This window comes from Bombus pascuorum, chromosome 1, assembly GCF_905332965.1.
Source record: "Bombus pascuorum chromosome 1, iyBomPasc1.1, whole genome shotgun sequence".
In the NCBI taxonomy this organism is placed as follows: Eukaryota; Metazoa; Arthropoda; class Insecta; order Hymenoptera; family Apidae; genus Bombus; species Bombus pascuorum.
Genome location: NC_083488.1, coordinates 24575709 through 24602477, shown reverse-complemented (window position 1 = coordinate 24602477; position 26769 = coordinate 24575709). Strand labels below are relative to the sequence as shown.

General features: G+C 38.7%; 2 protein-coding genes across 9 annotated transcripts in view; one reads left to right on the top strand and one right to left on the bottom strand.

Annotated features, from left to right (window-relative positions):
• LOC132914727 (fat-like cadherin-related tumor suppressor homolog) overlaps positions 1 to 22140 on the top strand; it is a 499421-nt gene extending 477281 nt beyond the window's left edge. For 2 of the 8 annotated variants that reach the window (XM_060974104.1, XM_060974080.1), the window contains 16 exons: positions 368 to 581; positions 1618 to 3178; positions 3577 to 4147; positions 4410 to 4581; positions 4659 to 4883; positions 6068 to 6091; positions 8380 to 8616; positions 10104 to 11156; positions 11373 to 12019; positions 12257 to 13654; positions 13919 to 14056; positions 14152 to 16854; positions 17102 to 17435; positions 17813 to 17953; positions 18265 to 18411; positions 18816 to 22140. In XM_060974104.1, the coding sequence (XP_060830087.1) occupies positions 368 to 581; positions 1618 to 3178; positions 3577 to 4147; positions 4410 to 4581; positions 4659 to 4883; positions 6068 to 6091; positions 8380 to 8616; positions 10104 to 11156; positions 11373 to 12019; positions 12257 to 13654; positions 13919 to 14056; positions 14152 to 16854; positions 17102 to 17435; positions 17813 to 17953; positions 18265 to 18411; positions 18816 to 19366 (10116 nt within the window). In that variant the 3' untranslated portion in view covers positions 19367 to 22140. Of the gene's footprint in view, positions 1 to 367; positions 582 to 1617; positions 3179 to 3576; positions 4148 to 4409; positions 4582 to 4658; positions 4884 to 6067; positions 6092 to 8379; positions 8617 to 10103; positions 11157 to 11372; positions 12020 to 12256; positions 13655 to 13918; positions 14057 to 14151; positions 16855 to 17101; positions 17436 to 17812; positions 17954 to 18264; positions 18412 to 18815 lie in introns of those variants that run through there. The other 6 variants (XM_060974111.1, XM_060974095.1, XM_060974086.1 and 3 more) reach the window with 5 other exon arrangements.
• A 303-nt stretch (positions 22141 to 22443) lies between these two features.
• LOC132915013 (heat shock protein 75 kDa, mitochondrial) lies at positions 22444 to 25699 on the bottom strand. Its single transcript, XM_060974626.1, has 13 exons — positions 25544 to 25699; positions 25278 to 25373; positions 25135 to 25217; positions 24805 to 25032; positions 24518 to 24684; positions 24301 to 24410; positions 24156 to 24229; positions 23735 to 24081; positions 23498 to 23645; positions 23253 to 23380; positions 23004 to 23185; positions 22635 to 22933; positions 22444 to 22555 (listed from the first exon to the last, which is right to left on the bottom strand). Exons 1-13 carry the CDS (start codon positions 25656 to 25658, stop codon positions 22454 to 22456), a joined length of 2079 nt encoding a protein of 692 aa, XP_060830609.1. The 5' UTR covers positions 25659 to 25699; the 3' UTR covers positions 22444 to 22453.
• Between the last annotated feature and the right edge of the window lie 1070 nt (positions 25700 to 26769).

Genomic DNA, 26769 nt, shown 5'->3' with positions numbered 1-26769 from the left:
CCTTAATGAATCTTAATACTTGCTACAAAATTTACTCTAATTCTTCGCGAGTTCTCTGTTAACTAAAATACCAGCATTTAAAATGAGCGACTTATGATTTCCAAAATCGGTCAAAACGTTCTAAAGGGACAATGAATCGCGTAGAATAATTGAACAATCCTTAATCAAAGAATTAAACAGAAACATTAACTCTACGATGTAGAACCGTTTCGCCGCAAAGGGTTTCGAGCGTATTTCGAACGAAGCACCCCGTAAATCCAACGCGGTCGGTTCAGAAGTCATAATTCATGGTCGATCGGGAAGCAACGTTCCCTTAATACAATTTAAGTTTGAGCTTAACTTGGCCGCGCACGCTTCTGTTTGCCAGATAAGGGCCGCCGATAGCGGGGAACCGCAGCGCAGTCATCAAACACGTGTATCCGTGCAAGTTGTCGAGGTTCCGAAGGAATCCGAGAATCCGCCAGTCTTCAAGACGAACAATCAGACCGTCGAGGTTACAGAGAGCGACGAAGTGGGCTTCCTCGTGGCACTGGTTCAGGCCGCGGACAAAGATGGTGACTCCCTGTGGTATGATATTGTTGGTGAGTTTTACTATTTTACGTTATTGTCGAGAAGAATAATTATTTCATATTGTATTCATGGAATTAAATTGAATGGAATAAAATAATAGCAGTAGAGCATATTGGTGGTTATAAGTTTCAGTCGATCATGAAATTTTATTTTTTTATCGTGGTTTTGTAGTGAGAATATTTTTATAAATAAATATATCTAATATCTCTTTGTTGACAAGGACTAAGTTAGAAAAGGAAGTAATTTACAATTGAATGAATTTTTTAAATCTACCTCCCTGAACGATAAAAGAATAATCTATTCTTGATATGTATTTTATGGCTGATAGCAATTTTATTTTCTCGTATCGCTGGGTAATTAATTTGAGTGCTGTATCCGTGTTAGCGGAGTTTGAAAACTCGTTAGAATTCAGTCGGTCACGATATCTTGTTAATTGGCGAAATATCGAGTGATTTCGTTGGAATACATTCGAGTGGTCGGAATAGCTCGGGGCCTGAATAACATTTTCAAAGTTGGGAGGATCGAAGTTGGAAAGTTGCACAGCTGGATCGCATAGGTAACAGTTAAACTTCGCGCCACCAAATGGCTAAACTAGTTGGAGACACATCTATGTCACATTAAAATTATAAGACATTTAGAGATCTATTAAGATCCTAAAGTGGAAACAATAAAACAATTTGTTGTCTTTCTTTGTATTTTATCCTTCTTATAATATCTACATTTAGCATAGCTATATTTCAAAATACACACGTGCTTGTGTAGCGTGTGTAACGTTATCGTAATAATGTATCTTCTGAATCTGAATTTTATCCAGTTAATATAAAATTAATTTATTTAATTAATTTTAACCAGTTAATATAAAAAATAAAATAAATGTGATAAAAACAAGTTACTGTGATAAAAATACTTTTTGACACAACTCTACAGAAATTCATGTAATCATCATCGAACGATGGCTGACACAATGAATAGAGTCTTAAGTAATATTCCTTCGCCTAAACGTGAAAGCAAAAGTAACGAACGAGAGAACCACGAATCTACTTGCAGACGGTGACAAACGAGATGAATTCTTCATCGGTCGGGACAACGGAAACGTGCTGCTAGCAAAGAAGCTCGATTGGGAAACACAGAACTTCTACAACCTGACAATCCGTGTTACGGATAGCGTGCACACTGCTGAGACTCAACTGCTGGTCACGGTGATCGACATCAATGATCACCGACCGGAATTTACCGAGAACATTTATCACGTAGACATTTCAGAAAACGTTGAAAAAGGCGAGAAGATTCTACAGCTGCATGCAACCGACGAAGACGAAGATAAGAAAGTATTCTACAGCCTTCACGCTGCCCAGAATCAAGCTTCTTTGGAAATCTTCCACGTAGATTCCGTGACGGGAGCCGTTACATTGAACGAAGTCCTGGATCGGGAGACCATCGAAGAACACGTACTTACCGTGATGGTAAAAGACCAAGGAACTCCCGCAAAACGAAACTACGCCAGGGTTATAATAACGGTACACGATCACAATGATCATGCTCCAGAATTCATCAGCGAGATCATCCAAGGAAAAGTCTACGAAACTTCTCCGATTGGCGCTGCCGTGGTACAAGTTTATGCTATAGACAGGGACAGAGGAGATAACGCAAAAATAACCTACTCGATTACTTCTGGCAACGTAGGTAACATGTTCGCGATAGATCCAGACCTAGGTGTCATTCGCGTGGCTCGAGAGCTAGATCTAAGCGTCTCCTCTGAATATATATTATTGGTGAAGGCTACGGATCACGGTTCTCCAGCTTTGTCCAACACGGTGCCTGTACACGTGATGGTCACCATGGCTGACAACGCTCCGCCTAGGTTCATTCAGAAAGAATTATCCGCCGAGATCTATGAGAACCAACAACTGGGTACATACGTGAAACACGTGGAAGCTAGAAGCACGTCCTCGTTGCAGTTCGAGATTGTTCAAGGCAATAAAGACGACACGTTCTTCATGAACCCCAGTACAGGCATCATCGTGATTAAGAACGAGCTAGACTATGAAAAGACCAAGTTTTATAACTTGACGGTGGCGGCGACTAACATGGCCAGCGCAAAGGCACACTGTAACGTAATTGTCCACGTTCTGGATCGAAACGATAACGCGCCAAGGTTCCTGCAAGCTACGTACAACGGAGAAATAAGCGAAGGCGCTAGCATTGGTTCCTTAGTACTCACTAATTCTAGCACCCCACTGGTCATAAAAGCGGAGGACGCTGACTCTGAATTGAACGCTCTTTTGAACTACGACATAGTCGAAGATTTACCTCGAAAGTACTTCCACATAGATTCGAGCACAGGTGCCATTAGGACCGTAATGGTTTTAGATCACGAGAGCATTCCAAAGTTCACCTTCCACGTGAAGGTTTCCGATTTAGGGAAACCGAAATTGTCTTCCGAGACCACGGCCAAGGTCATGATCGTAGTGACTGATGTAAACGATTGTCCACCCAAGTTCCTTGAAAACGACTATAACGCCACTGTACTGCTACCCACGTATAAGAACGTCGCTGTGATCCAAGTGAGGGCCGTAGATCCGGACAGTTCCGAGGGTGTCCCACTCAGGTACGTGTAACGCCATTAAAACGTGCGTGCCTCTGTATTTACGGCCACTTTAAAAGGCTGATTCATATTTATGCAGACTGCGCCGTGGCTTCGTTAGCATTCATTTACTATTATAATTGTTGCATGAAATTTGTATGATCGCCCTCTGATACACGGCCGTTTTTCCTGCGCGCAGAAAGAAAATTACTTACTGCCCACTTGTGTATACCGTTGGTGAAGGGACCAACCTTCCAATTTGCATAGAGGTGCTTGCGTCACTGTTCTTTCTTTTCTCTCTTTTTTTTTTTTTTTCGTCGGCACTAAAAACGGAAGGTTTAACGATCCTTTGCACCTTTACCGAGGTAGAATATCGTGTGTTGTCGAAGTAACAACGACCTTTTCTTTTTGTTCCGGTTCAGGTACGACATCATCGATGGAAACAAAGCGCATACATTCGACATAGACCCCCAGACCGGTGTGATCACAATTTATAATCCGGAACGTATGAAGAAAAGCTATTTGCTAAGGGTCCGTGTCTCCGATGGGAAGTATTCGAACGTTTGCCAGGTGAACGTGATGGTGGAGAACTCGGAGAACTCCGGGCTGATGTTCCAGAAGGACGTCTACGAGGGTACGATCCCAGAGAATTCGACGAGGATCACGACGGTCGCGGTTGTGAACGTTTTGGGCAGCGCGCTCAACGAGCACATCGTCTTCAGCATTCTGAACCCCACCGACATGTTCGTAATTGGACCGACATCCGGCGCGATCCGGACCACCGGAATTAGATTCGACCGGGAGGTTTGCGAACATTACGAACTGATAGTAGAGGCGAAGAGTCAGATACCGGGCAAAGAGAAGCCAAGGGTGGCGCACGTGATCGTGAATGTCACTATATTAGACATTAACGATAACTGTCCTATGTTTGTTAACTTGCCCTATTACGCCGTCGTGTCCGTAGACGCGCAGAAGGGCGACGTTATTACCAAGGCAAGTGGATTACGGTTGTTCTTTACTTTACAATCTAAAATGTTGGACGTAGAATAGAGGTGAAATGACTGAGGCTTGACTAGCTTAATATAATCTTCTTGATATTGTTTCCACTATCCTTTCCGTTATTCGTTTTATAAAATTATATTATTATTTTAATTCCCTTTTACTATGCTGATAAAAGATATTCTTATTTCGAAATTTAAGATATTTTCTTCTTCTAACGCAAAATTATAAATAGAGCACTCCACTTGGCTTGTAGGTACATGCAGTAGATATGGACAGCGGTGACAACGGAGAAGTCAGGTACGAACTGAAGAAAGGTCACGGAGAGTTATTCAAGGTATGCCGGAAAACGGGCGAGATATCCCTGAAACAGAATCTGGAGGGTCACAATCGCGAATATCAGCTCACCATTGCCGCATATGACGGAGGTAAAGTCGCTATTTACAGCATCTACATTTTAATTGGCGTTTAAATAGTTTTCGACAAGGTTTCGACTTTATTTCAGGCATAACACCGTGCTCTATCGAGGTGCCAGTGAACGTGAAGGTGATAGATCGGTCGATGCCAGTGTTTGACAAGCAATTCTATACGGACAGCGTGCTGGAAAGTATCGAGATACATTCGCCCCTATCTTTGTCTATACAAGCTGAGTCACCGTTGAATCGCAAGCTCATATATAGTATAACTAAAGGCAACGATTTCGAGGAATTCGCTCTGGATTTCAACACAGGTGAGCGAACGTTCGTTGGTCGCACGGCGAAACAGTTTTTCAAAACCGTGGATGAACGATGAAGCGAAGATTGAATTAAACGCGTAGCGCCCATGCACGGAACGATGAAGTTGCAACTCGAACAATGTAGCTTTCAACAACACACGACGATAAGATTCAAAAAAACTGCCACGTTTTCGGTCCTGTCGATTCTGCTCTTTCGCGTATATATTTTTATTTCTTGCATCATCGTTCCATGCGAAACATGATACGGTCAAATGGTAGTGTATATAGGTATATGTCCCACGAATGAGATTTTTCTTTTCGCCCCATACTTTCCTCTTTCTTTCTTTTTTTTTTTCTCTCTTTTTTTTTTTACGACGAAAATTTCATCCAATAGCATCACGACAGCGGCGAACGTGTGTTACATTCGAAATTATAAACGCGCGATCGGCGAATGTTGCGCCCTAAATCCAGTCCCAAATAAAACATCTCCCAAGGATTGTCATTCCAATTCGGCTGTGGGACTTCTAATAACTTTTGACCTTTTCATTACCGGAAACGTTCGCTTCATGCTTTATGAAACGTGTTTCTAATTTCCATAGTTAGAGTAATAATCGTTGCAGTGGATGAAATAACTTTTTATTTCGTATAGTTCGTGACATTAAATCGTTCATCGCAGTAAATTAAAGAGTTTCATATTATTTTATGTATTTATTAACGTTATAAGGTATGACGAACGAATTTATGCATTTCCAAATAGAAACAGTAATGAAGAGGTTGAATATAATATAAATGGTTACCTCGATAATCTCGTACTCAACAACCGCGCTTTCTACTTTAACGAACGACGTGTTGGTTCCGTTATACATGGTATCCGGTGACTAAATTCTAATCAAGTCACGGTGTAGTGGTGAAACAGTAGCAAATTGGGGATGTTGGAATGTATCGCACGTAACACAAGCTGCAGTTATAATCGTATGATTAATTTATTCGTATATAATTAATCATAAATAATTATATATACTTCTCGAGTTAATTCTATTCGACGTTGAAACACGTACGTTCGCCATTACATTTTATCGTAGTATTTTTTTTAAATTAATTCTCCTTTCTTTACCCATCTCTCCTATAATATATTCTTTACGAATGCTTATTTGATTAAATTAGAAATTAAAGTGTTATTGTATCTCCCTGTTTCGCAGCCCCCGACAGTAACAATGGTCCTTGTGAGTATAAAAAAATACTAGTTCTATCGGTCTGCTGTGTTGCACTATACCATGCTACCGCACTGCTCTCTATCTTTCTTCATTCTAAGATTTTCATGCACGACTCAAACAGTAACAATGAGTTTCTTTCGGCCGCCAGTTTCTCGCGTCGATCTTCGAACGATAAATCCCCACCCTGTCGCTATGCACTGAATTAATACCAACTTCATGACCGGCATACGACGTCATACAGTAAGTTAGAATAACGGCGAACACCGATCGGGATTTCATACGAGGTATCGATCGTAATTCAAGCGGATGTCGCGATGGTAGAGTCGTTACGACATAGAAATTTAACTGCAAATTATAGTCTAATTATAGTGTATACCTATATTTTGCAATCGTTTCGATTCACTGAATTTTAAGAAACAATAATTTTTAGGACCACCTTGGAAACTTTTTAAATACAAATTTTTGGAAGACTCGATTTCAGACGTATCCAATATAAATCTTCTTTTATATATGTTTTATTATCTATCATTTTTGTACTATTTTTTATTTTTTAAATTGTTGGAAAAGATATCAAAAACACAAGGACCTCGAAGAAACCAATACGCTCGAGTATACACGTGGAACGGTTAAGTGTCAAGAACTGAAAATACCGGAAACTCCGAATCCCAACTCAAACACGCCGGAACCCATATCATCGGACGGCCGAAACTTCCGCTTGCCATACACAGCTTCTATGATTGCACGTCACTTACACAATATCCGGCATCCTTCGCAATTTCTAACCGCTTGTCAATCGATGCACGACATTCTGAAAAGTAAAAAAAGCCATCGCGAAGAAGCGAGACTCAGCAACGATGCAACAATTTAACGGCATGTTGATCCTCTTGTCCGACGTAGAGAACGCTTCTGCTCTGCACTTCTGCTCTCACTTTTACTCATCGTTTTCAACCCAACCGGTCCCATTATCTCATGCAGAAGCAACGAAGCTGCGTGAAAAACGGGTTTGGAGCACAATGTTGCTTTTAAACGCGATACGTGGTTACATCGAGGCCGCAATTCGCCCGGTGATATATCTCGAAACCGCGTTTCAACGCTGCCTTATCGTCGGCACACCATTTTTTTTTCTCTATTTTCTCCCCCCTTTCCCCTCGTTCTCGTTTAATTCTCCCGCCTCCCGTAATTCTCTTACGGCTTTCACTCTGTTCTTCGCATGGCGTGCCTGCACCTTACGTCGCGTGCGAATTGGGAAAGATACCGTGCTTGTACCTTAAACGAGCTACAATGCGTGGAAATAGCAAGAAAGGGAACAAGGCAGCTCGTTTGTAACAGGTTGACTACGATACGTGACACTTTTCGCTTGTTCGCTTCTTGAGATCGATCGCAAAACAACGAGAATAGAACGACGTGTAGAGAAATCGCTTTCCATTTTGTGCAACATATTCTTATTCTTCCTTCGATCTATTTTAATCGAGCAAGTGAGAATTCTTGCAAATTTTATGGATTCAAATGTTTCGATTGGGATCAAAGGATTAAAGACTGGTAGAAGAATTGGCTAAAGTAAAAAGTACGTTAGAGAATACTTGAGATATTTTGAATTTTTTTAAAAGTACATACTCCTTTATTATAATGAAATAAAGAATATCGTCCAGTTACTTTTTTATTCGACAATGTCGAGAGTTGTCAGAAAATTTATAAAGATCTCAAGAAGCAGTCACGTAATATCGCAACTCTCAAGAGTATATATGTCCATTATAACATTCCAAGGCTCGGTAAACGCTCGTGAGAGAAAAATCGAAAACGTCGAGTTGAATGGAGTCAACCTGTTAAGTTGCACAACGCGCCGTCGTGTTCGAAGGTGCAGACATTCTGGTAGCATCCGCAAATTCATTCACGGTATCCGAGCGTCTTGTATAAACGTGTTTACCACGTGACTTGCATTCACCAATGTTCTCTTCTTGGTGTCCGCGAAACCGAGCAACTCCTTGAATTACCCAGTCACCATCGTATAGACGAATAATTAAACCACGTTTCGACACCTCTACATAAAATTTGCATAAGTTCCGCATTAAGTACAAGCACATCGATAAACTATGCTGCTTCTCAAGATGCTCTTTGGTAAAATATCGTATAAAATGGCACACACACACGCGCGCACATTTACAAAAAAAAGAAAATACACACAAGAATGTCGGGCTATTAGTCAGCATCACGAATAAAAAGGAAAAGTTTCTCGGCTTTGTGGACGCTACGCTGCATAGACTGCTTTTGGGTCTACAATCTTCTCTTCGATAAATCAGGTGTAATCTACGTGGTGGACGAGCTGGATTACGAGCAAAAGAAACAGTACGAGTTGACCGTCCGCGCGACGGACAGCGTATCAGGCGTCTACGCGGAGGTACTCGTTAGCATCCTGGTGCTCGACGTGAACGATTGCCCGCCCGAATTCACTCAAGACTCGTACAACATCTCGGTCTCCGAGGCTGCGCCGTTCGGCACTTCCGTGTTGAGAGTCAGCTCCAGAGATAACGACACCGGTAAGCGGTTATTAAATTCAGCTATGCATATTGCTGTCCATATAATCATGCGCAAGAAGTGGAATGTTCTTAGTTCTTCTATCTACCTATGTTTGAATTTGAAACACAGGTTTGCATAATATTTGCATATTGTGTAATATACTTGCGTTTACTTTGGTATATTCATTGGACATTATAATTTTATGAAACAATCAATATTTTTATTTTGTCTCAATAATTTTGGTCGGTTGTAATATTGCAGAAACGAATACCTTAATTATAAATATGGTTTTACGATAGTATTACGAGTAGATTGATTTAACGTTAAAATTATAAATTCCTCCTGATATTTTATACATTTCTAAATCCATTTCTTAATCTAGAAAATATCGACAGCCTCTAATATCTTCTAACAATATTCTATATTCTAACAGTATTATATCTTCTAACAATATTGTATATTCGACTATATAACTCTACTCGAAAATTTGCGATATCCGTAATTTTGACCAACAAGATTACACTTATGGACAGTAGTGTATATCGCAAGATACGCATTGAAAGATCGGATTGGCTTCGTGAAGCTTGAAGGCCCGGCTAAATTTGCAATTAATGTCGAGGCAACGGAAATTCGCTCCCTCTGTCTGTGTATGTCTCATAAATAACGCGAGGCAGTCCTGTTGGAGCAAGATTAATGTTATTGTAATTATTGTGAAGGATGCTCTTAGTGGGTACCGAGGCTGGATTATCGCGATGAAATATACCCCGAGTTGTTACATGATTGTACGAGAATGAGACGAGAAAAAGACGAGAAAAGGATAAATAGAAGCTGATGTTTCTCGTTGAGAGATTTTGTCCAGTGATTTATTTGGAAATTCGCTCATGGTAACTCAGAACTATGTCAGAAGTTGAAACGAAGCTTTAATTGGTTGAACTGATAAAGGAGAAATATTAAACTCATAAAATCCTGAACTGTTCCATGTTTGTTACTTGTAACTATCGTTTATTATCTTAATCACCGTAGTTTATCAATTTGAGTTCTTAAAACATTCTTCGTACAAAATGTTTTTCTACCATAGTAAAACAGTTGTTCATAAATGATATCAACAGGAAATGTTAATTAAGCTTCGTTCTCGTGTACATGGCATAAATAATTTTCCAGCCATGATATTATTGGAAACTTTATAACATTCATGTAATTTGTAACAACATAAATACATTAATACTTATTGTAGAAACCGTCGCTAACGTAGTATCCTTCATTTATATAATTATATGTACACAAATACACATAGATAAAATACTAAGAATTCGAGATTTTTAAAAATCAGATCACCGATATACCAGGAGATGAGCTCAAAAAATGAATACACCCTAAGAACACATATTCTTTACGTATTACGTTCACATGTGACACGTGTCTCCTATCTTGTATTACACCCATCCATTCCTATGTAAACATCACCAGATACCATAAACGGTAATACCATGAACTTTTCTGTGTTCAGACATAAACCAACAGGTTCGCTATGCAATTCAAAACGACACGGAAAACAGCACTGACCTGTTCCACATCGACCCGGAGGAGGGTGTAATCTTCCTGAAGAGATCTTTGGATCACGAGACCCACGAATCGCACCACTTTACGGTGATCGCGATCGATCGCGGCGTACCCAGTCTCTCGAGCACAGCCCACGTCTGGGTGACGGTGATCGACATGAATGACAACCCACCCAAGTTTGAACAACCCTCGTACACTTGCTCGTTGTCGGAACACGCGGAAAGGGGTCAGTTCGTGACGGTGGTATCTGCAAGTGACCCGGACTACGTAGACGACAAACTCACGTACACGATAGTCGGTGGTAACGAGCAACAAACGTATAACATCGACCAATCAACCGGCATCATTTCGCTGATCAATATGCAAAACTTTGGCGAGAAGAAACTCAGCATGCTGAACGTCTCCGTCACGGACAACGTGTACACCAGCTTCGCGAGAGTCAAGATCGAGATATTGCCTGCTAATAGACACAATCCTACGTTCCCAAACCCTATAGTAGAAGTGACAGTTTTTGAGAATCAATTGCCTGGCAGATTGGTGACGAGTGTGATAGCCACCGACGAGGATTTCGGGGAATATGGCACGGTGATCTACACGATAGCTTCGGATCTGATGAAGGAGATATTTGACATAAATAGACAAACTGGCGAGATCGTAACTAGAAAGAAGTTGAATCGAGAAGAGCAGAAGTTGTATGAAATACCCGTGATGGCTACTGATGGAGGTGGTAGATCAGGTTTCGTGATCGTTAGGGTGAAAGTTGGAGATGAGAATGACAATTCGCCCGTGTTTCTGCTGAGAGAATACAAAGCCAGCATTCATGGAAATTTGACTACTAATACGCCGTTCCTGAAGGTGAAAGCTCAGGATGCTGATGAGGATGACGCTGCGAGGATTGTTTATTCGATATACGAACTGCAGACTTCGGAAGCGAAAGCGTTATTTGGGATTAATCCTGATACTGGAGCGTTGTTCCTTCAGAAGAGTGCTATGCCATGGGGTAAGTTCTGCGCTATATTCTGTTGCTCATTTTATTTTCATTGGCGTACTATATGACATTAATCGCTAAAATTATATTTCTTCATCTTTAATATCGTACCGAACATAAGAAATTTTTTTGTAATTAAAATTTCTGATCGAACCATAAAAGAATTCTCCGATAATGATCACAGTAGGTACCGTAACATGTTGGATTATTATCTATCTAATATTTTAGAAAATCAACTATTTGAGCTCTTCATTCGGGCGGAAGACAAGGGCGGAGCAACGACACATCACGCTGACGTTCCCCTCAGCATTTACATAATGGGACCGCAAGATATTCCACCTTTGTTTGAACGAAAAGAGGACAAATTCTTCATATCAGAAGCGTCTCCTATTGGAACACCTATAACAAGGCTAAAAACCGTGACAAACACTACAGTCACATACAGAATAGTTTCTGGAGATGAAGATTCTCCACTTTTTATGATCGATGCTCATGGACAAATTACTTTGGTTAAACCTTTGGATCGAGAACTGAAGGATAATCATTTGATCGGAGTCCTCGCTGAAACGGACTCGAGTCCTCCATTGACAGCTCTAGCTGAAATTTCGCTCCAGGTGTTGGATGAAAATGATCATGCTCCTAAATTCGAAAGTAATCCTTATGGTATCAGTCTGGCGGAGAATATAGAGGAAGGAACATCAATTTTGAAAATTATCGCGCACGATGAAGATCTGGGTAGCAATGGAGAGGTTCGATATTCCTTTGGCTCAGATATTGGCGAACTGGCAAATGTCTTCACTGTAGATACGTACACCGGATGGATATCGACACTAGTTCTACTTGATAAGGAAAAGCAACCGGAATATAAGTTTCAAGTACGTTTAATTAAAAATTAAACATTTGTCATAGACAGTTTTTACTATTTTCTATAGAGAATTTGGTAGGTCAATTATTTAATAGAAAAATAGTCTGAACATGATGAGAATCTCTTTTCCTTTTATAATTTTCAAAGTAAAATTAAAAAGGATTTAAATTAAGATTTTTCAGAATTAAAAAAAAAAAAAGGAAAGAAATTTATTATAATATTCAATATACATTTTTGTCGTGTCTAGGTGGTCGCTACCGACAATGGAAATCCAAAGCACTTCGCAAGGACTTCCGTGCACGTAAAGCTAAAGGATTACAACGACAATCCTCCCGCGTTCGTAGACGATCGTTACGAAGCAGCGGTGAACGAAGACGCTCTACCAGGAACAGTCGTGGTCAAGTTAATCACTATGGACAAAGATTCGGACGTAAATACACCCATAGAATTCTACATAACGTCCGGCGATTCGAGATCTCAGTTCCAGATTAGATCAACTGGCGAAGTATACGTGGCAAAGGCTCTGGACCGGGAAACGATCGATCGTTACGAGCTCGAAATAGTCGGCACCGACGGCAAATACGTCTTCAAGACGCGTGTAACGGTACAAATACTCGACGTGAACGATAATCCACCATATTGCCTCAGGTATCGTTATCGAGAGATCCTGTCTGAGGGATCGCATCCTGGCACGTACGTGCTCACTGTTCTGGCCACTGATTACGACGACGAACCGAATGCCAAGTTGCGCTTCTATTTAACCGGCGACAATAACGACAAATTCTCATTGGACAAAGAGACAGGCGTATTAAAGACGGTCGGTCAACTGGACCGGGAAACTCAAGCGAAATATTCGCTCACAGCGCATGTACAAGATAGAGACAAACCATCTTGGGAATGCTCCTCTCAGCTAGAAATTCTGGTCTCAGATTTGAACGATAACGCACCGAAATTTACTATGCAGACGTATAGCGCTACACTGCCTGAAGACGTCGAGGTCGGTACCTTAGTAACCAAAGTACACGCCACGGACAATGACATCGGCATTAATCGTAAGATCAGATATGAATTCATCGATTCTGCCGATGGTCACTTCCTCATCGCAGCGGACAGCGGCATCGTTACGCTTGGGAAGCCGTTGGACAGAGAAACGAAGGCCATGTACAACGTGACTATACAGGCAGTTGATCAAGGCACCCCTCAATTGATGAGTGTGACTTCGTTAATTGTCAACGTGCAGGATATTAACGATAATCCACCTGAATTCGCGTCGAAGGTCTATTTCTCAAAAGTTCCTGAGATCTATGCAGTTGGAACGGAAGTAGCTCGAGTTCTTGCAACGTCTAAGGATACTGGAGTCAATGCTGATGTTTACTATTCGATCGTTGGCGGAAATGAACATAAGAAGTTCCAGATAGATGCCCGTAGTGGCGTGATTACCATTGCGGAGCAATTAGATTTCGAACGTGCCAGAGATTATTTTTTGACCATCCAGGCTATAGATGGAGGCATTCCGCCTTTGAGTAATCACGCTACGGTTAATATTACCGTGATCGATAGCAATGACAACGCGCCGATATTCAGCGAAGTTTCATACAGAGCTTCTATACGGGAAGACGCAAAGATTGGAGAAAAAGTTACGCAGGTAAGCCTTATACTTATATATATATATATATATATATATATATATATATATATACAGCTTATGTATAAAAAATAATTGATTGAATAATTGCTTTTATTGTACAGTACTTACATATAACAAAATAAACAAAAATTTTAATAAACTTCATATTTTTAGAAATAAATTTTAAAATAAAAAATAACGAGATGAATCTCGGATAACTTAAATATTGTCTGAACTATACGCTAACTGTAAACTAATTACATATTACAATGAATGTATCAGGTATTCGCAAACGACTTGGATAGCGAGGAGAACGGGAACGTGTCTTATTACATCGAACGAGGTGACAGGCAGAAGCAATTCTCGATCGATGAGAAAACAGGACAAATTACTGTCGCCGCACCATTGGATCGCGAAGAAGTCAGTATAAATCATACGCACCATTCATTATATATCTTAATGCGGTTGTAAGACATTTCGAATGCAATCTACAACGCGATATTTCATGTTTCCAGATCGGTAATTACGTGTTGGAGGTTCACGCCCGTGACAGCGGCATACCTAGGCTATCCAGCTTCGTGATGGTAAACATCGAGATTCTAGATGCAAATGACAACCCACCGCTGTTCTCCCTCTCAAATTATACCGCGGTAGTGCAAGAAGACAAGCCCCTTGGCCACACCGTATTACAATTCGTGGTCACAGATGCAGATATTGAACCGAACGCCGCTCCATACACCTTCGACTTCCGATCCGGGAACGAGGGTGACGCGTTCAGATTAGAGCAGGACGGAACACTACGAACTGCTACCAAATTCAACAACAGGGTCAAAGATAAATACGAGTTGCACATACGCGTCTTTGACAATGGAAGCCCACCTCTCTATTCAGACGCATGGGTCGTGATCAAAGTGATCGAGGAATCCCAGTATCCTCCGGTAATTACGCCTCTAGAGGTGGTTATTAATTCCTACATGGACGAGTATCCTGGTGGAATCATCGGAAGGGTTCACGCAACGGACCAAGATCAATATGACACGCTTTCGTACAATTTGGTTCCATCATCTCCTATCCCAAACGACCTATTCAAAATTGACAAAATTGATGGCACTTTGGTTGCCCTTCCGCGTCTCGATGTCGGCGAATACAGAATAAACGTCAGCGTGACGGATGGAAAATATCATTCGCATTCTATCGTTAAAGTAAATGTTGATTTGGTAACGGAAAAGATGTTGGAGAATTCTGTAATTGTAAGATTCAGAGAAGTCAGTCCGGAAGATTTTATACTAAGTCATCGTAAGGGATTCATTAGAACCGTGCGCAACGCGATGAACTGTAGATTAAAGGATATCGTTATTATCAGCGTCCAACCTTCTACAGACGAAGTGAATCTAATTAAATCTCGCACTATTCGCCAAACCGTTCACAACGATCTGGACCTCCTATTCGCGGTGAAGAAGAGCTCTACACCTTTGGGATCACCGACCTTTTATGGGTCTGAAAATATACGAGAGGCGTTAAATCAGCGTATCGAAGAACTCGAAGAATCGACGAAATTAGTCGTGGAAGAAATTGTTAGATTTAAATGTAACAAAGAATACTGCGTTTATGGAGATTGTCAAGACAAAATTGTTCTCGACATCACACAAATAACACCTGTAGCTACTGACGTGATGAGTTTCGTGTCGCCGCGACACAGACACAAGATGGAATGCAGTTGCAAAGAAGGATATGCCGGAAATCATTGCGAGGTAGTCGTCAACGAATGCGCCAGAGATCCTTGTCCACTGTTCAAAGTCTGCATTCCCGATTCTTCGGTCCAAGGATACTCGTGCCAATGCCCTGAAGGTTTCGCCGGGCAAACCTGCGATATTGACATCTCCAAGTGCCATGACGAGTCTTGCTACATTCCACGAAACCCCATATCGTTTAGTGGCAAGAGCTATGCTCGTTATAGGATCGATAAAGCCCTCATCAAACAGACTATCGAGGATCGTCTCAGTTTATCTTTGAGGATCAGAACAGTGCAATTGACCGGAAACTTGATGTATGCAGCTGGCAAGATCGATTACAATATACTAGAAGTCGTGAATGGAGTTGTTCAATACAAGTTCGATCTGGGCAGCGGAGAAGGATTGGTTCGCGTGAGCAGTGTATACGTGAGCGATGGGCAATGGCACGAGATTCAACTAGAACGAGAAAGCAACAGCGCCAAGTTGACCGTTGATGGAAAGCACGTAGCTCATGGATCTGCACCTGGTATCAACGATATCCTGAACCTTCAATCTGATGATCTTTACTTGGGTGCTGAAGTTAGACAACATCCATCAGTTCTGGGCTTCGAGGATGTTCAACGTGGTTTCATAGGATGTATGGATGATGTCAGAATCGCCAGAGTATCGGTACCGTTACATATGAGTGGCGCTAGCAGTGTCGCTGTCTTAAAACGCTTTGCAAATGTGGAATTCAGCTGCGACGCTGCAACGGTTTTAGTGCCCCCAGGGATCTGTGGTTCGCAGCCCTGTCAGAATGGCGGAACATGTAAAGATTCTGGTGGCGACAACTATGAGTGTCAATGTCACAGCAGATTTGCAGGGCTCGCTTGTGAAATTGACACCGATCCTTGCGCCTCTTCACCCTGTCTCTATGGTGGTCGTTGCAAAGTTATACCAGAGGGAGGTGACTTCACTTGCGAATGTGTTGGACCAAGTCTGAGTGGGAAACGCTGCGAATTCGGAAGATATTGCAGTCCAAACCCGTGCATTCACGGTGGAGTTTGCGAGGAAGGCAATAATGGGCCGATATGCAAATGCCAAGGATTCATGGGAGAACGTTGCGAAACAGACGTTAATGAATGCGACACCAATCCCTGCACAAATGGAGGAACCTGCGTGAACGAAATAGGGACCTATAGATGTATCTGTCCTCCTAATATGACCGGACTAAACTGTGGAAATCCGGCGTATTCCACACCAATTATATCGAGCCACTTTAAAATCACATGGGAGCAGCTAATGTGGATTGGCGTTGCAGTAATAGTGAACATATTCCTGATCATCATATTCCTCGCCTTCCGACGGATCAGGATGAAACGCACGAGAGCACGGGCGAATAACATCAACAACGAAACCAGGAAGCAAATTGTTTTAAATTCAGCGCGACCTCATGAGCACGAGTTCAAACGGAGCTCAAAATTGAGCAACCTGGAAGTGATACAGGTATCGTGTCTAAATCAAAGAAATAAATATACTTGTTTGATTTGTCAGCACTTAAGAGAGAAGACTGCATGCTTTTAATCATACCTCGATCGTACGCCAATGATAGACGATTTTTCTTTTTTTATTTTTGTCTTTTTTTTTCTAATGGCGTTCTTTTTCTTGATTTGCGATCATCAGCCGATATTCCCTCTCCTGCGAGTGATGCGTGCATTGAGTTTAAGGTTTTTCGTGTGATTCTTTTTTGCAGAGAGAACCTCCCCAATGCCCTCCTAGACCCGCTTCCTATACTCCCAGCTCGAACAACGAGCCAGCCGCGTACGGTAACTCGGCAGCGGTGGCACTAAATAATCTAGACACACTGCGAAGTTATGGCAGCGCCGGTGACGAGCTGGAGAATTTCCCGCCAGATTATTTGAGAAACCTAAATCGCAGCACACCTGTGCCCCCTCCGTCCTTAACCCTCGCTAACCCAGTCGGCGGAAACGCTACAGGCAGCGACACGGATAGCCTTCATAAGCCGAGCTGGCAAGAGCAGATGCAACTAGCTTCCTTCATCACGGATACGACAAAGATAAAAAATGGTGAGTAGTATGCGTCGCTGATTCCCCCGATTCATCGTAGCTTCTTACTTTTGTTTTCGCTTGTCGCATGCATTCGTGGGTGGAATTTATAGCTTGATCCATTGACTCTATCTCTTTTACTTATCCTATTCTCTGTGGTTCCTACTTATTTCTATCTGTCCCTCGTTTCTCTCGTTTAATCATTTCGTCGGACTTTCTCACCTTCCTTTATCGCCATTTTACGCCTTTGTCACTATCTTACATTCTACTTCTCGTTCTTCTGTCTGTTTCTCTTGATCGTTTCCCTCTTCTTAATACGAATGTCCGGAAACGTATGCTGACTTGGGCGTGTAGCGAATCGAATTAACATTGGTGTATCGTATTGTGTGCGCTAACAGACCTGAAACGAGCGAGCCCAGTGGTACCGGAGCTGACCACTGGAGGACTTCTACTAAATCCTTCTCGACGCGTGCCTCATGGAGGTGGGACCTCCGTTGCCTCCATGACGTCCATCGAGGATGATCCTCGTATAGTCGGTGGTAAGTCGAGATAGTAATGCCTGAAAGAACAGTCGAATACCTAAGGATACACATTTTGATATTTGGGTCGCTTCGCTTGTCGCTATCTCTTCCCTATCGGCTAGATTCTACTTTTTTTTTTTTTTTTTTTTTACCCTTTATATAATACCAGGCAGACACTCCGCTTCCTTCTCTCTCTCTCTCTCTCTCTCTCTTACTCTCACTCTCTCACTTTCTTCTTTTCTCTTTTTCTCACTTTCGACTCCGTATCGCGACGTCAGATCGTCGCATGTAGCGTGTCGGAGTACAGTTGTTGTCTGCAATGCTTTTAGGGTATCACTGGGATTGTTCAGACTGGGTCAGGCCAAGCCAAAACCCCTTGCCTAATATCACGGAGGTGCCTGGAAGCGAAGTACCAGACTCGTCCAGCTTCCACAGCAATGAGAGTAACGAATCAAACACTCATCAGTTACCGTCAGGTGAGTACGCGACTGCATGTTTCGCAGTACAATTGCTTCCACTCGCGGCTAGTTGGAACAGTTTTAGTTCATTATGTCTGTAGACATATTATATGTAAGATAATATTAGGCGAGGCTATCGAATCTTTTGTTTCCTTTAAACGATTTGTCGTCTTAAATGGATAGTAGCTGCAGAAAGGGATGCATGTGACATAGTACTAAGGTAGACTTGGTGGTTTGCCTTTTTAACCTTCGATTGGTAGGGTGTAATATTTGTAATAAATTTTTATAATATCCAATGAAATTGATCTGCGACTTCAATTGTCCCCTCTTTTTGTTTTTCTCAGAGAGCTGCTTAGTATTTAATTTAATTGTCGATTATGAATGAATCGCGTTATTAAAATAACGAAATGTATTCATTTTAGTGCACGGCTCTGTAGATCCAGCGAGGGACATCGAGACGTTGAACGAAGATCAAGAATCAGAGTACGTCGGGGACTCGGAATGCGGGACTGAATTTTCCGAGCAGTATCAGTGCGCGGAAACGCAACGTTTAAATCCCTTGGATAGCGGCGGTGAGGGAGAATACAAATATAAAGGTTCCGAAAGTTATCTCCGTCATCCGAACTCTTATCTGCCGCATTACAACATCCACACGGACACGGAGAATGAAACAAATCCTTTGAATGGACGTCTTAGTACTTTAGAATCCGACGAGGAGGAAGACGATGTAGTGCCTTATGGTTTCCCAAGCACCCGACGCAACCGATGCCACAAGGGAGACGAGGTCGACGAGATCGGTTCGGTAATCACCACGCTCGAAGAGAGAAATTCATTATTGGGCGGTGCAACCAGCAACAGCGACTTATCAACCAACTTATGCGAAATTGACGATTCCGAATACGAGATCGCAGATCAAAAGAGCAATGGGCGCTTGTGGCTGTCGGGGAATGGTATCACGCAGACCTCGGTGTGACAAACAGTGGTGCCACGACTTGAGAACAGACTGAACGTGATCGTGTTTTTCTGTGCTTCTTGAACAAAGACAGTGCGAATGTTATGTGAATATACGATGAAAAAATATTGTACATACGTATTATCGAATCAGAGGTAGAGAGAAAGATAGAAGGTGTGTACAGAGGCAGCTATGAATATAAGGAAATTGATGAATACGAGCTAATTAAAGAACGGTATGGAAATAATCACATACTGAGCCAACGGTGTGCACCGTTCGCACATCGTACCTCAAATCTCCTATGTAGGTAGAGCTTAGGTACTCTAACGTACTTAATTCAGCGATCCTCGAAACAATTCTATTGAGCCGCAAGTATGAAAATGAACGTACATGTATCTGGGAACAATTCTTGTTTTCATACGACACTTACGTTGTATATTTCATGGTAATTAAAATAGAGCCATTTAAAGAATTGGTAAGGAGTTGGTTACAAAACATTACATATTCTATCGAAGACGCATTCATTTGATAGAAAAGTTACATTCTGACGATTTTACGATATATGGACCATTAGGAGTTTTGTTTAACGGTAAAACATCTTTTCAATTCTACCAGAGGGGATGAGGTTTAGTAAAAAGAAAAAAAAATATATAATATACATATGTATATGTATACAATATGAAAAAATATATGTATACATATATATCGTGACAACTATACGCAACTATTACGAGTAAGAAATTATCTTGATTAAGGATAAAATTTGTTACTTGAGAGAAGTAAATTTAATCACGACCGCGTTGTCAGACCAATGACTATTATTTAATGACCTATCGTTTAAATTTAAAACTTATCCACAACTATAATTCCACTGCAAAAAAATACATAGGTACATTTATGTATTTTTACTATTTGCTAACCGACTTTATTTTGGTTACGTACGAAATAAACAGAAGGACTACTTAATAATATAGATATAAGTACAGCATAGTCTAGTGAGTAAATGAATTGACTCTAGTGAAAAAAAACAGTGCTCTGCTTCTAGGGCGAATATATGTGCATGTCTGCTGGCGTTTACTGCAGCAAAGCACAATAGTTAAAGAGATATGAAATATTTTTACTGTGATGATAATAATGTTTATACAATGATCAAATACTATGACTTGTATGATAATGATTGTAATATTAACTATCCAACGTTTTTTAAATGAAAAGAAATTAAGGAATCGCGGAAGATAGTATTCCATTTCCGCGCGTACGTATTGCTAAGTCAATGTTCTATTCGTTTAACTGCATCTATTTTATTTTCCCTCTCTTCTTTTCTCATTTCTTATCTCGAAGTTTTCCTTCCATTAGTCACCATCAGTTCAACAGACATAACTGCATATATGGTGCTACTACTTACATCACGCTTTAACATTTTTATCTACTCGATAAGACTGCTCAGCAATGTGGATCGTACGCAATTCATCGACACTCTTATCATGAATTACATAGTTCTCACGCTGTTATTTTTCATCATGAAAATCTGTCCAAGTAACGATAATGAAACATTTTTTGAACTGCCAACTTAATAATAAATGCCGTACGAACAAAGGTATTTCCCTTGATTAATTTGTGTAGTTAAGCGTGACACACAAAGAGTCAAGAAACTGTTATTTCTGTGCCTAATGTCTTTTAAATACCGTGTACTTCCATGCAAGATACGTTTTCTTTCCGTTGGACAAATATTTTAGCGGCAGCTTAATTGGGAGAGGTGTACACGTTCTTTTTATACATGTAGAATTCTACTGACAAATTTATTGTTTATGTTCCTGTTCTGTAAAGAATGCTAGCCATCTTATTCTACATTTAGTGGGATAAATCAGTAAACCACGTTAATAATAATGTGAAACAGGGTGACATATTCTTTTTTTGTTTCGACCAAGAGGAAAAGAAAATTGTCTTCTTCTTATATAAGTTTGAAACAGCTGTGCCTCTCCTTTCTGAAATTTCAATGCAATTACTTACACGGATACAATTGAACATAGACAATTTATTCTATATTAGAATGAAATATATAAGAATACTGTACAGTTTTAACTTAACAAATTGTATCAGAATCAACATCAACACGCAATGAAAATTTCAGTTTGCGTCGAAGCACAGCGAGGTTCGTAACTGTTAAGATTAGTTTTATATTTTACGGATTAACAGTGAAGACATATTGGTTAAAGACTGTAAACTGATGCGGATGAAACGAGATCATCCATTTATAAATATTGTACCAATCAGTTTGTAATCATGTGGACGTTACAAAATATTTGGTTGTAAAAATAAAAATGAGGGAGCGCAATATTTTATAGAAGTTCTGACCGATTAGCGATATTAAGGTTTGGACAAAACGTTTTCGTAAAGTAGGATTTAATAATTTCGCACTATTAATGGTTTAAGCAATCGGAATTGATCGAAACGAATATATTTCATTTGTGTGCGTTTACTTTTTTTATTTTTCGAACTACTTATTATGGATTTTTATACTTGATTATAACTTATAAAATAATAAATAGTTCCACTTATTTCTTATTTTATTGTAACTTGCCATAATTATACGACGATGAAGTATGTAGGAAATTAAACACGAAAAAGATGTGGGTACAACTTCCAAATTCACCGCAACTTAGCCCTGCTAATAGGATACATATCGATATCATGAAATCCTTCAAACAATGAGGAACTTGACTTGTTATAATTAGAAGGCTATAATTAATTTGTACAAGATCAACCTATTGTAATAAATAATACAATCTTGCCTACGTTTTCTCTTATTATATTAGTTCCAAAAGCATTACCACACGAGGTATAAAAGTATAGAGGTTACTATGCTATTACCTGTCTCAAATGTTTCCTTTCCATGTTTCAATTTATTAATTTATTAATTTCCTAGATTTATATATTTATTTATTATGTAATAAAATACATAAAATAATTTATTCTATAAAAATGATAAATATAAATAATAATACAATGAATCTTTTCCCTTATTACGAAGTAAATTTTAATCGAAAATTATACAATGGCCAATTGTTTTATTTGAAATATTTATTAATGTTAATTAATTAATGTAAATTAATGTTTCTCTAATGCTTCAATCAGCAATTTATTCAGAGACAGTAATAATATACGTGGGTTATCAATTAAACCAGCTTCTACCATACTGTTCATGAATAACTGGAACAGATTAAGAAGAGATTTAGAACACAAAATCTAAGGCTATAAAAAAATAACATAATAGATCATAACATAATACCTGTTCTGTGAGAAGATCTGCTAATTTTGTATTGGTGTTCATTAATTCACAAAGCTTTTTAATGAGGAAATGATTAGGATTTATTTCCAAACATGGCTGAAGCATGGAGTAAAGCATTTCATCTCCTAATCGACGTGTTTGTATGCGGGTAAAGTGTCTTGCACTTGCCATATCTGCAACTGTAACAACACACGGATGTGACTCAAGTTGAGTCGTTGTTTTAATGTCATGAGCCTTGCCGGACAAAACTTTCTTCATGTATGTTATAAGATTGTTAATTTCGCCTTGATTAATAATACCTAAACAAGAAGAAATATTAAAATAGAACAATTTATACAAATTCGAAAGTCATTCAGACATATCACGTACCAGGACTATCAGATTTTGAATCTGATTTACGTAACTCTTCTTCAACGGAAGTTAAGTTATGTGAGTTAAACTGTTTCAAGTGTAAGAAAATCACATCGTCATACGCATCATAGCAAAATAGTACTTCAATATTCTGTTTCTTTAGAGATTCGTAATATGGTGATTGTTCAGCTAAGTTTCGGCTAAAATTAAGAAGTAAATACAAATACTGCCATAATAACTTATAGTAGGGAAAAGTAATTAAATTACCTTGGTGCTAATAGGTAATAGATCTTATTTTGACCATGAGGCATTCGTTTGCAGTAATCTTGTAGACTTGTTGATTCCTCTGGTGGCATTGCAGATGATTGGAATCGTAAAAGTTTAGCAATGTCTTCCTAATAAACAATAACACAAGAACCAAACAAAGAGATATATAATAAAAACTATTACAGAAGCGGTGAAAGTAATATCTACATGTATTAGTAAAAAAAAAATATATATATATATATTACCTTTTCTTTTTGAATATCAGTGCTTACAATACCTTCTTTTAAAAAGATATTGTAATCTTTATAAAATTTGTCGTATTCCTCAGGATTTTTCTGAGATGTTTCATTCAAAAATTTTAAGATTCGCGTGGTTAAAACAAGACGCAATTTCCTACATTAAAAGTTAAAATAAATAAATCAAATTAAAATGATTACAACCATTCATATAACATTACATATTTTAATCAACTTTTGTCTTACCCAATTAAAGTACTATTCTGCAATAATTCACGACTTAAATTAAGAGGAATATCTTCAGAATCAATTACTCCTTTAATGAAACGCATCCATTTTGGCAAAACATTTTCAACCTTATTTTTAATTAAAACTTTACGGCTATATAGCGAAACCCCACTTGTTTCACCTTGCGCGAAATCAAATAATGGTGGTTTTTGTTCTGGGAAATATAATAACGCCCTTATATTAAGTGGAACGTCGGTTGAGTAATGTAACATGAATCGTGGAGAATCGAAACAGTTCCCAATATACCTATAGAACTCTTTATGTTGTAATGGTGTAATATCTTTTGGATCAAGCATCCACAATGGCTAAAAAAAATACATATAGCTACACAATTCAATATGAAATATCCTGGGAAATGTAAGCATTTCTTCTATCATACCTGCAGGGTATTAACTCTTTTGCCATTAACATAAATAGGACTACTGATGAAGTTGCTGTACTTCATGATGAGACCTTTAAAATATTAATGGATTAATCAATAATCTAAAAATAAATAATCGCATGAAAATGTTTAAACCACATACTATTAATTGTGTCCTCATCACTATAACTCCGGCACTCTGGAGTCAAGTGTATAACAACTTTAGTTCCTGGTTGAACTCCCTCAGCCTTTGAGATTTTAAATGTGTCAGAACTGAATAAGAATTTATATTTTAATAATATATACATATACCTTACCATATTTCATAAAAGTAAAAATTTCTAATTATTAAATTAATTATTAAAAAGTACTCTTTTTACCCATCAGAAACCCAGCAAAAACCTTCAGCATCTGGTGCATATGATTTTGTAAACACTTCTACTTTATCAGCAACCATAAAAGCACTATAGAAGCCAACTCCAAATTGCCCAATAATTTGTGACATATCACCGGCATCTTGTTTCTCTTTTAATTTTTCTATGAAAGCCTATATTAAAGAAAAATATACGCGATAAAATAAAAAGTTTCTGTGTAATATGGCTAAAATTGTAAAATATATGTAGTATATAAGTAATTCATTTTAATTGATATTGTTAATTATACTTACTCTAGAACCAGATCTAGCTATAGTTCCTAGATTTAATACCAGTTCTTCATGAGTCATACCAATTCCTGTATCCTGAATTATAAGTATTCTATTTTGTTTATCAGTACCAATATGAATTTCCAAATTTCTATCACCAATAATATCTGTAGCGTTAGAATCACTTAAGCGCATATATCTTAATTTTTCAAGCGCATCACTTGCATTAGAAATTAATTCACGTAGAAAAACCTTTAGATCAAAGTAAAAGAGGAAAGCAGTTTTTGATTAAATGTTTATTTCCTAGAAATTAAGTAGTATTAAGATAATAGCATAAGATAAGGGCAATGTTACCTCGTTATTTGAATACAAGGACTTTGCAACAATTTGTAACAGCATCCGTGTTTCTGATTGGAATTCATGTTTGACTCCTTCCTCTAAAAAAATTAAAAGATGTTATATAAAAGATATATTTTGAATATTACATGTGCAAATACCTGTAGGTTTTTCTACATCCTTTATAATATTATGAGTTTCTGTGGTTTGTGTCGCTGCCTGAGAAGAATAGCTTTGTGCGAGAGTGCCAGCTATACCTATACATTCAAAAGTCAATTATTTTGTGTATACAGAAGGTAATTATATAAATATTATATTACGTTCATTTTATACGATTAAGGAAAGCATGTTCCCATAACCTTAAAATGTACGTAATTAAAAAGATAATATAGAAATGAAAATTATATGACGTAAAAAATATACAAACCTGAGAACCGCTGACATTGTTTTCTTAAAATTCGTCTTTCACAGCTCAGACTTAACGGTCTTGTAAGGTATTTTCCGAATTTAATCGCGAACCCCAATCTATGAACGGTAAACATAGCTATACTTTCGAAATAACTAGAACGCCACTAACATTGACGTCGCACGAAATTGGTCGAAAGCTAAACGCTTAGCGGCGATTCGAAAACGAGCGGTAAAACATTGCATGGTACCACGAGCACATACATATAAGATTTTGATCATCATTTCCACACGAGAAGAATTGTTTTAGCTCCATCGGTCAAGTAACAGAATTAAATTATTGTAAAATGATATAATTACACAAATTATTACACATAAGTTGTAAAATTGTACAATTATTGTAAGCTTACAAATAAACAAAACGTTTAATTATATAAAATCCTTCCAACATCCATAATCCTTAAATCCTTTCCAATTCCTATTAGTTTAAGGAATAAATTATTAAAGAATGATCTAGAAGTTCGAGAAAATTGATAAGTATTGTCAAGTATTAAGAGAGTATTAAGAGAGTATTCAATAAAGAGACATAAGAAGTATTAGAAATCTTCCGAAATTCCAGAAAATGACAACATTTTCTGAGAAAATCCAAGAGCTGAAATTTGCCGTTCGAGCTATAAATCTGTCAGCCAAAATAGCGATTTTGTATCAATAGAACATAATAGCATAGGAGGTGGCGCGACCTCGGCCATTGTTGGAAATAACATCATATTCCAAAAATTTCTCAAAACCGAAATTTTCAACTGATTGTAACATTTTTCGGCCGACTTGCGATTTTATATCAAGAAATCATGATAACATAGGAGATGGCACTATTTCGATAAATGTTAGGATTTGACGTCATTTCTCAAAATTTTCGAAAACTATTCCTTTTTCTATACGATTCCTTTTTAAATTTCGCATGTTTTTAACTATTTCCTCGGTTCACCTTTTGATTTTCTATGGGACTGTATAGTGAAAAGAATACTAAATAATAGGATTGTAAGATGCTTTTAAACTATCCTTTATATATTATAAACTATTATATACTATTATACTACTATAAAAAAATGATCATACAGAAGCTGGCACATTCTATTATAACTGTAAGATATTCTATTTATTTTGTAATGTGGTTTTTTAATTTAAATATTACAATATGAATTTCATTAGAATGAAAATTACTAAATGTAAAAATGAATGATCATGATT

Coding starts and splice junctions, on each gene's coding strand:
- LOC132915013 (XM_060974626.1), bottom strand. CDS start 25,658: ATGTTTACCGTTCATAGATTGGGGTTCGCGATTAAATTCGGAAAATAC. Junction 25,033..25,134: donor CCTTGTATTCAAATAACGAG/GTAACATTGCCC, acceptor TTTGATCTAAAG/GTTTTTCTACGTGAATTAAT. Junction 24,411..24,517: donor TTTTGCTGGGTTTCTGATGG/GTAAAAAGAGTA, acceptor ATTCTTATTCAG/TTCTGACACATTTAAAATCT.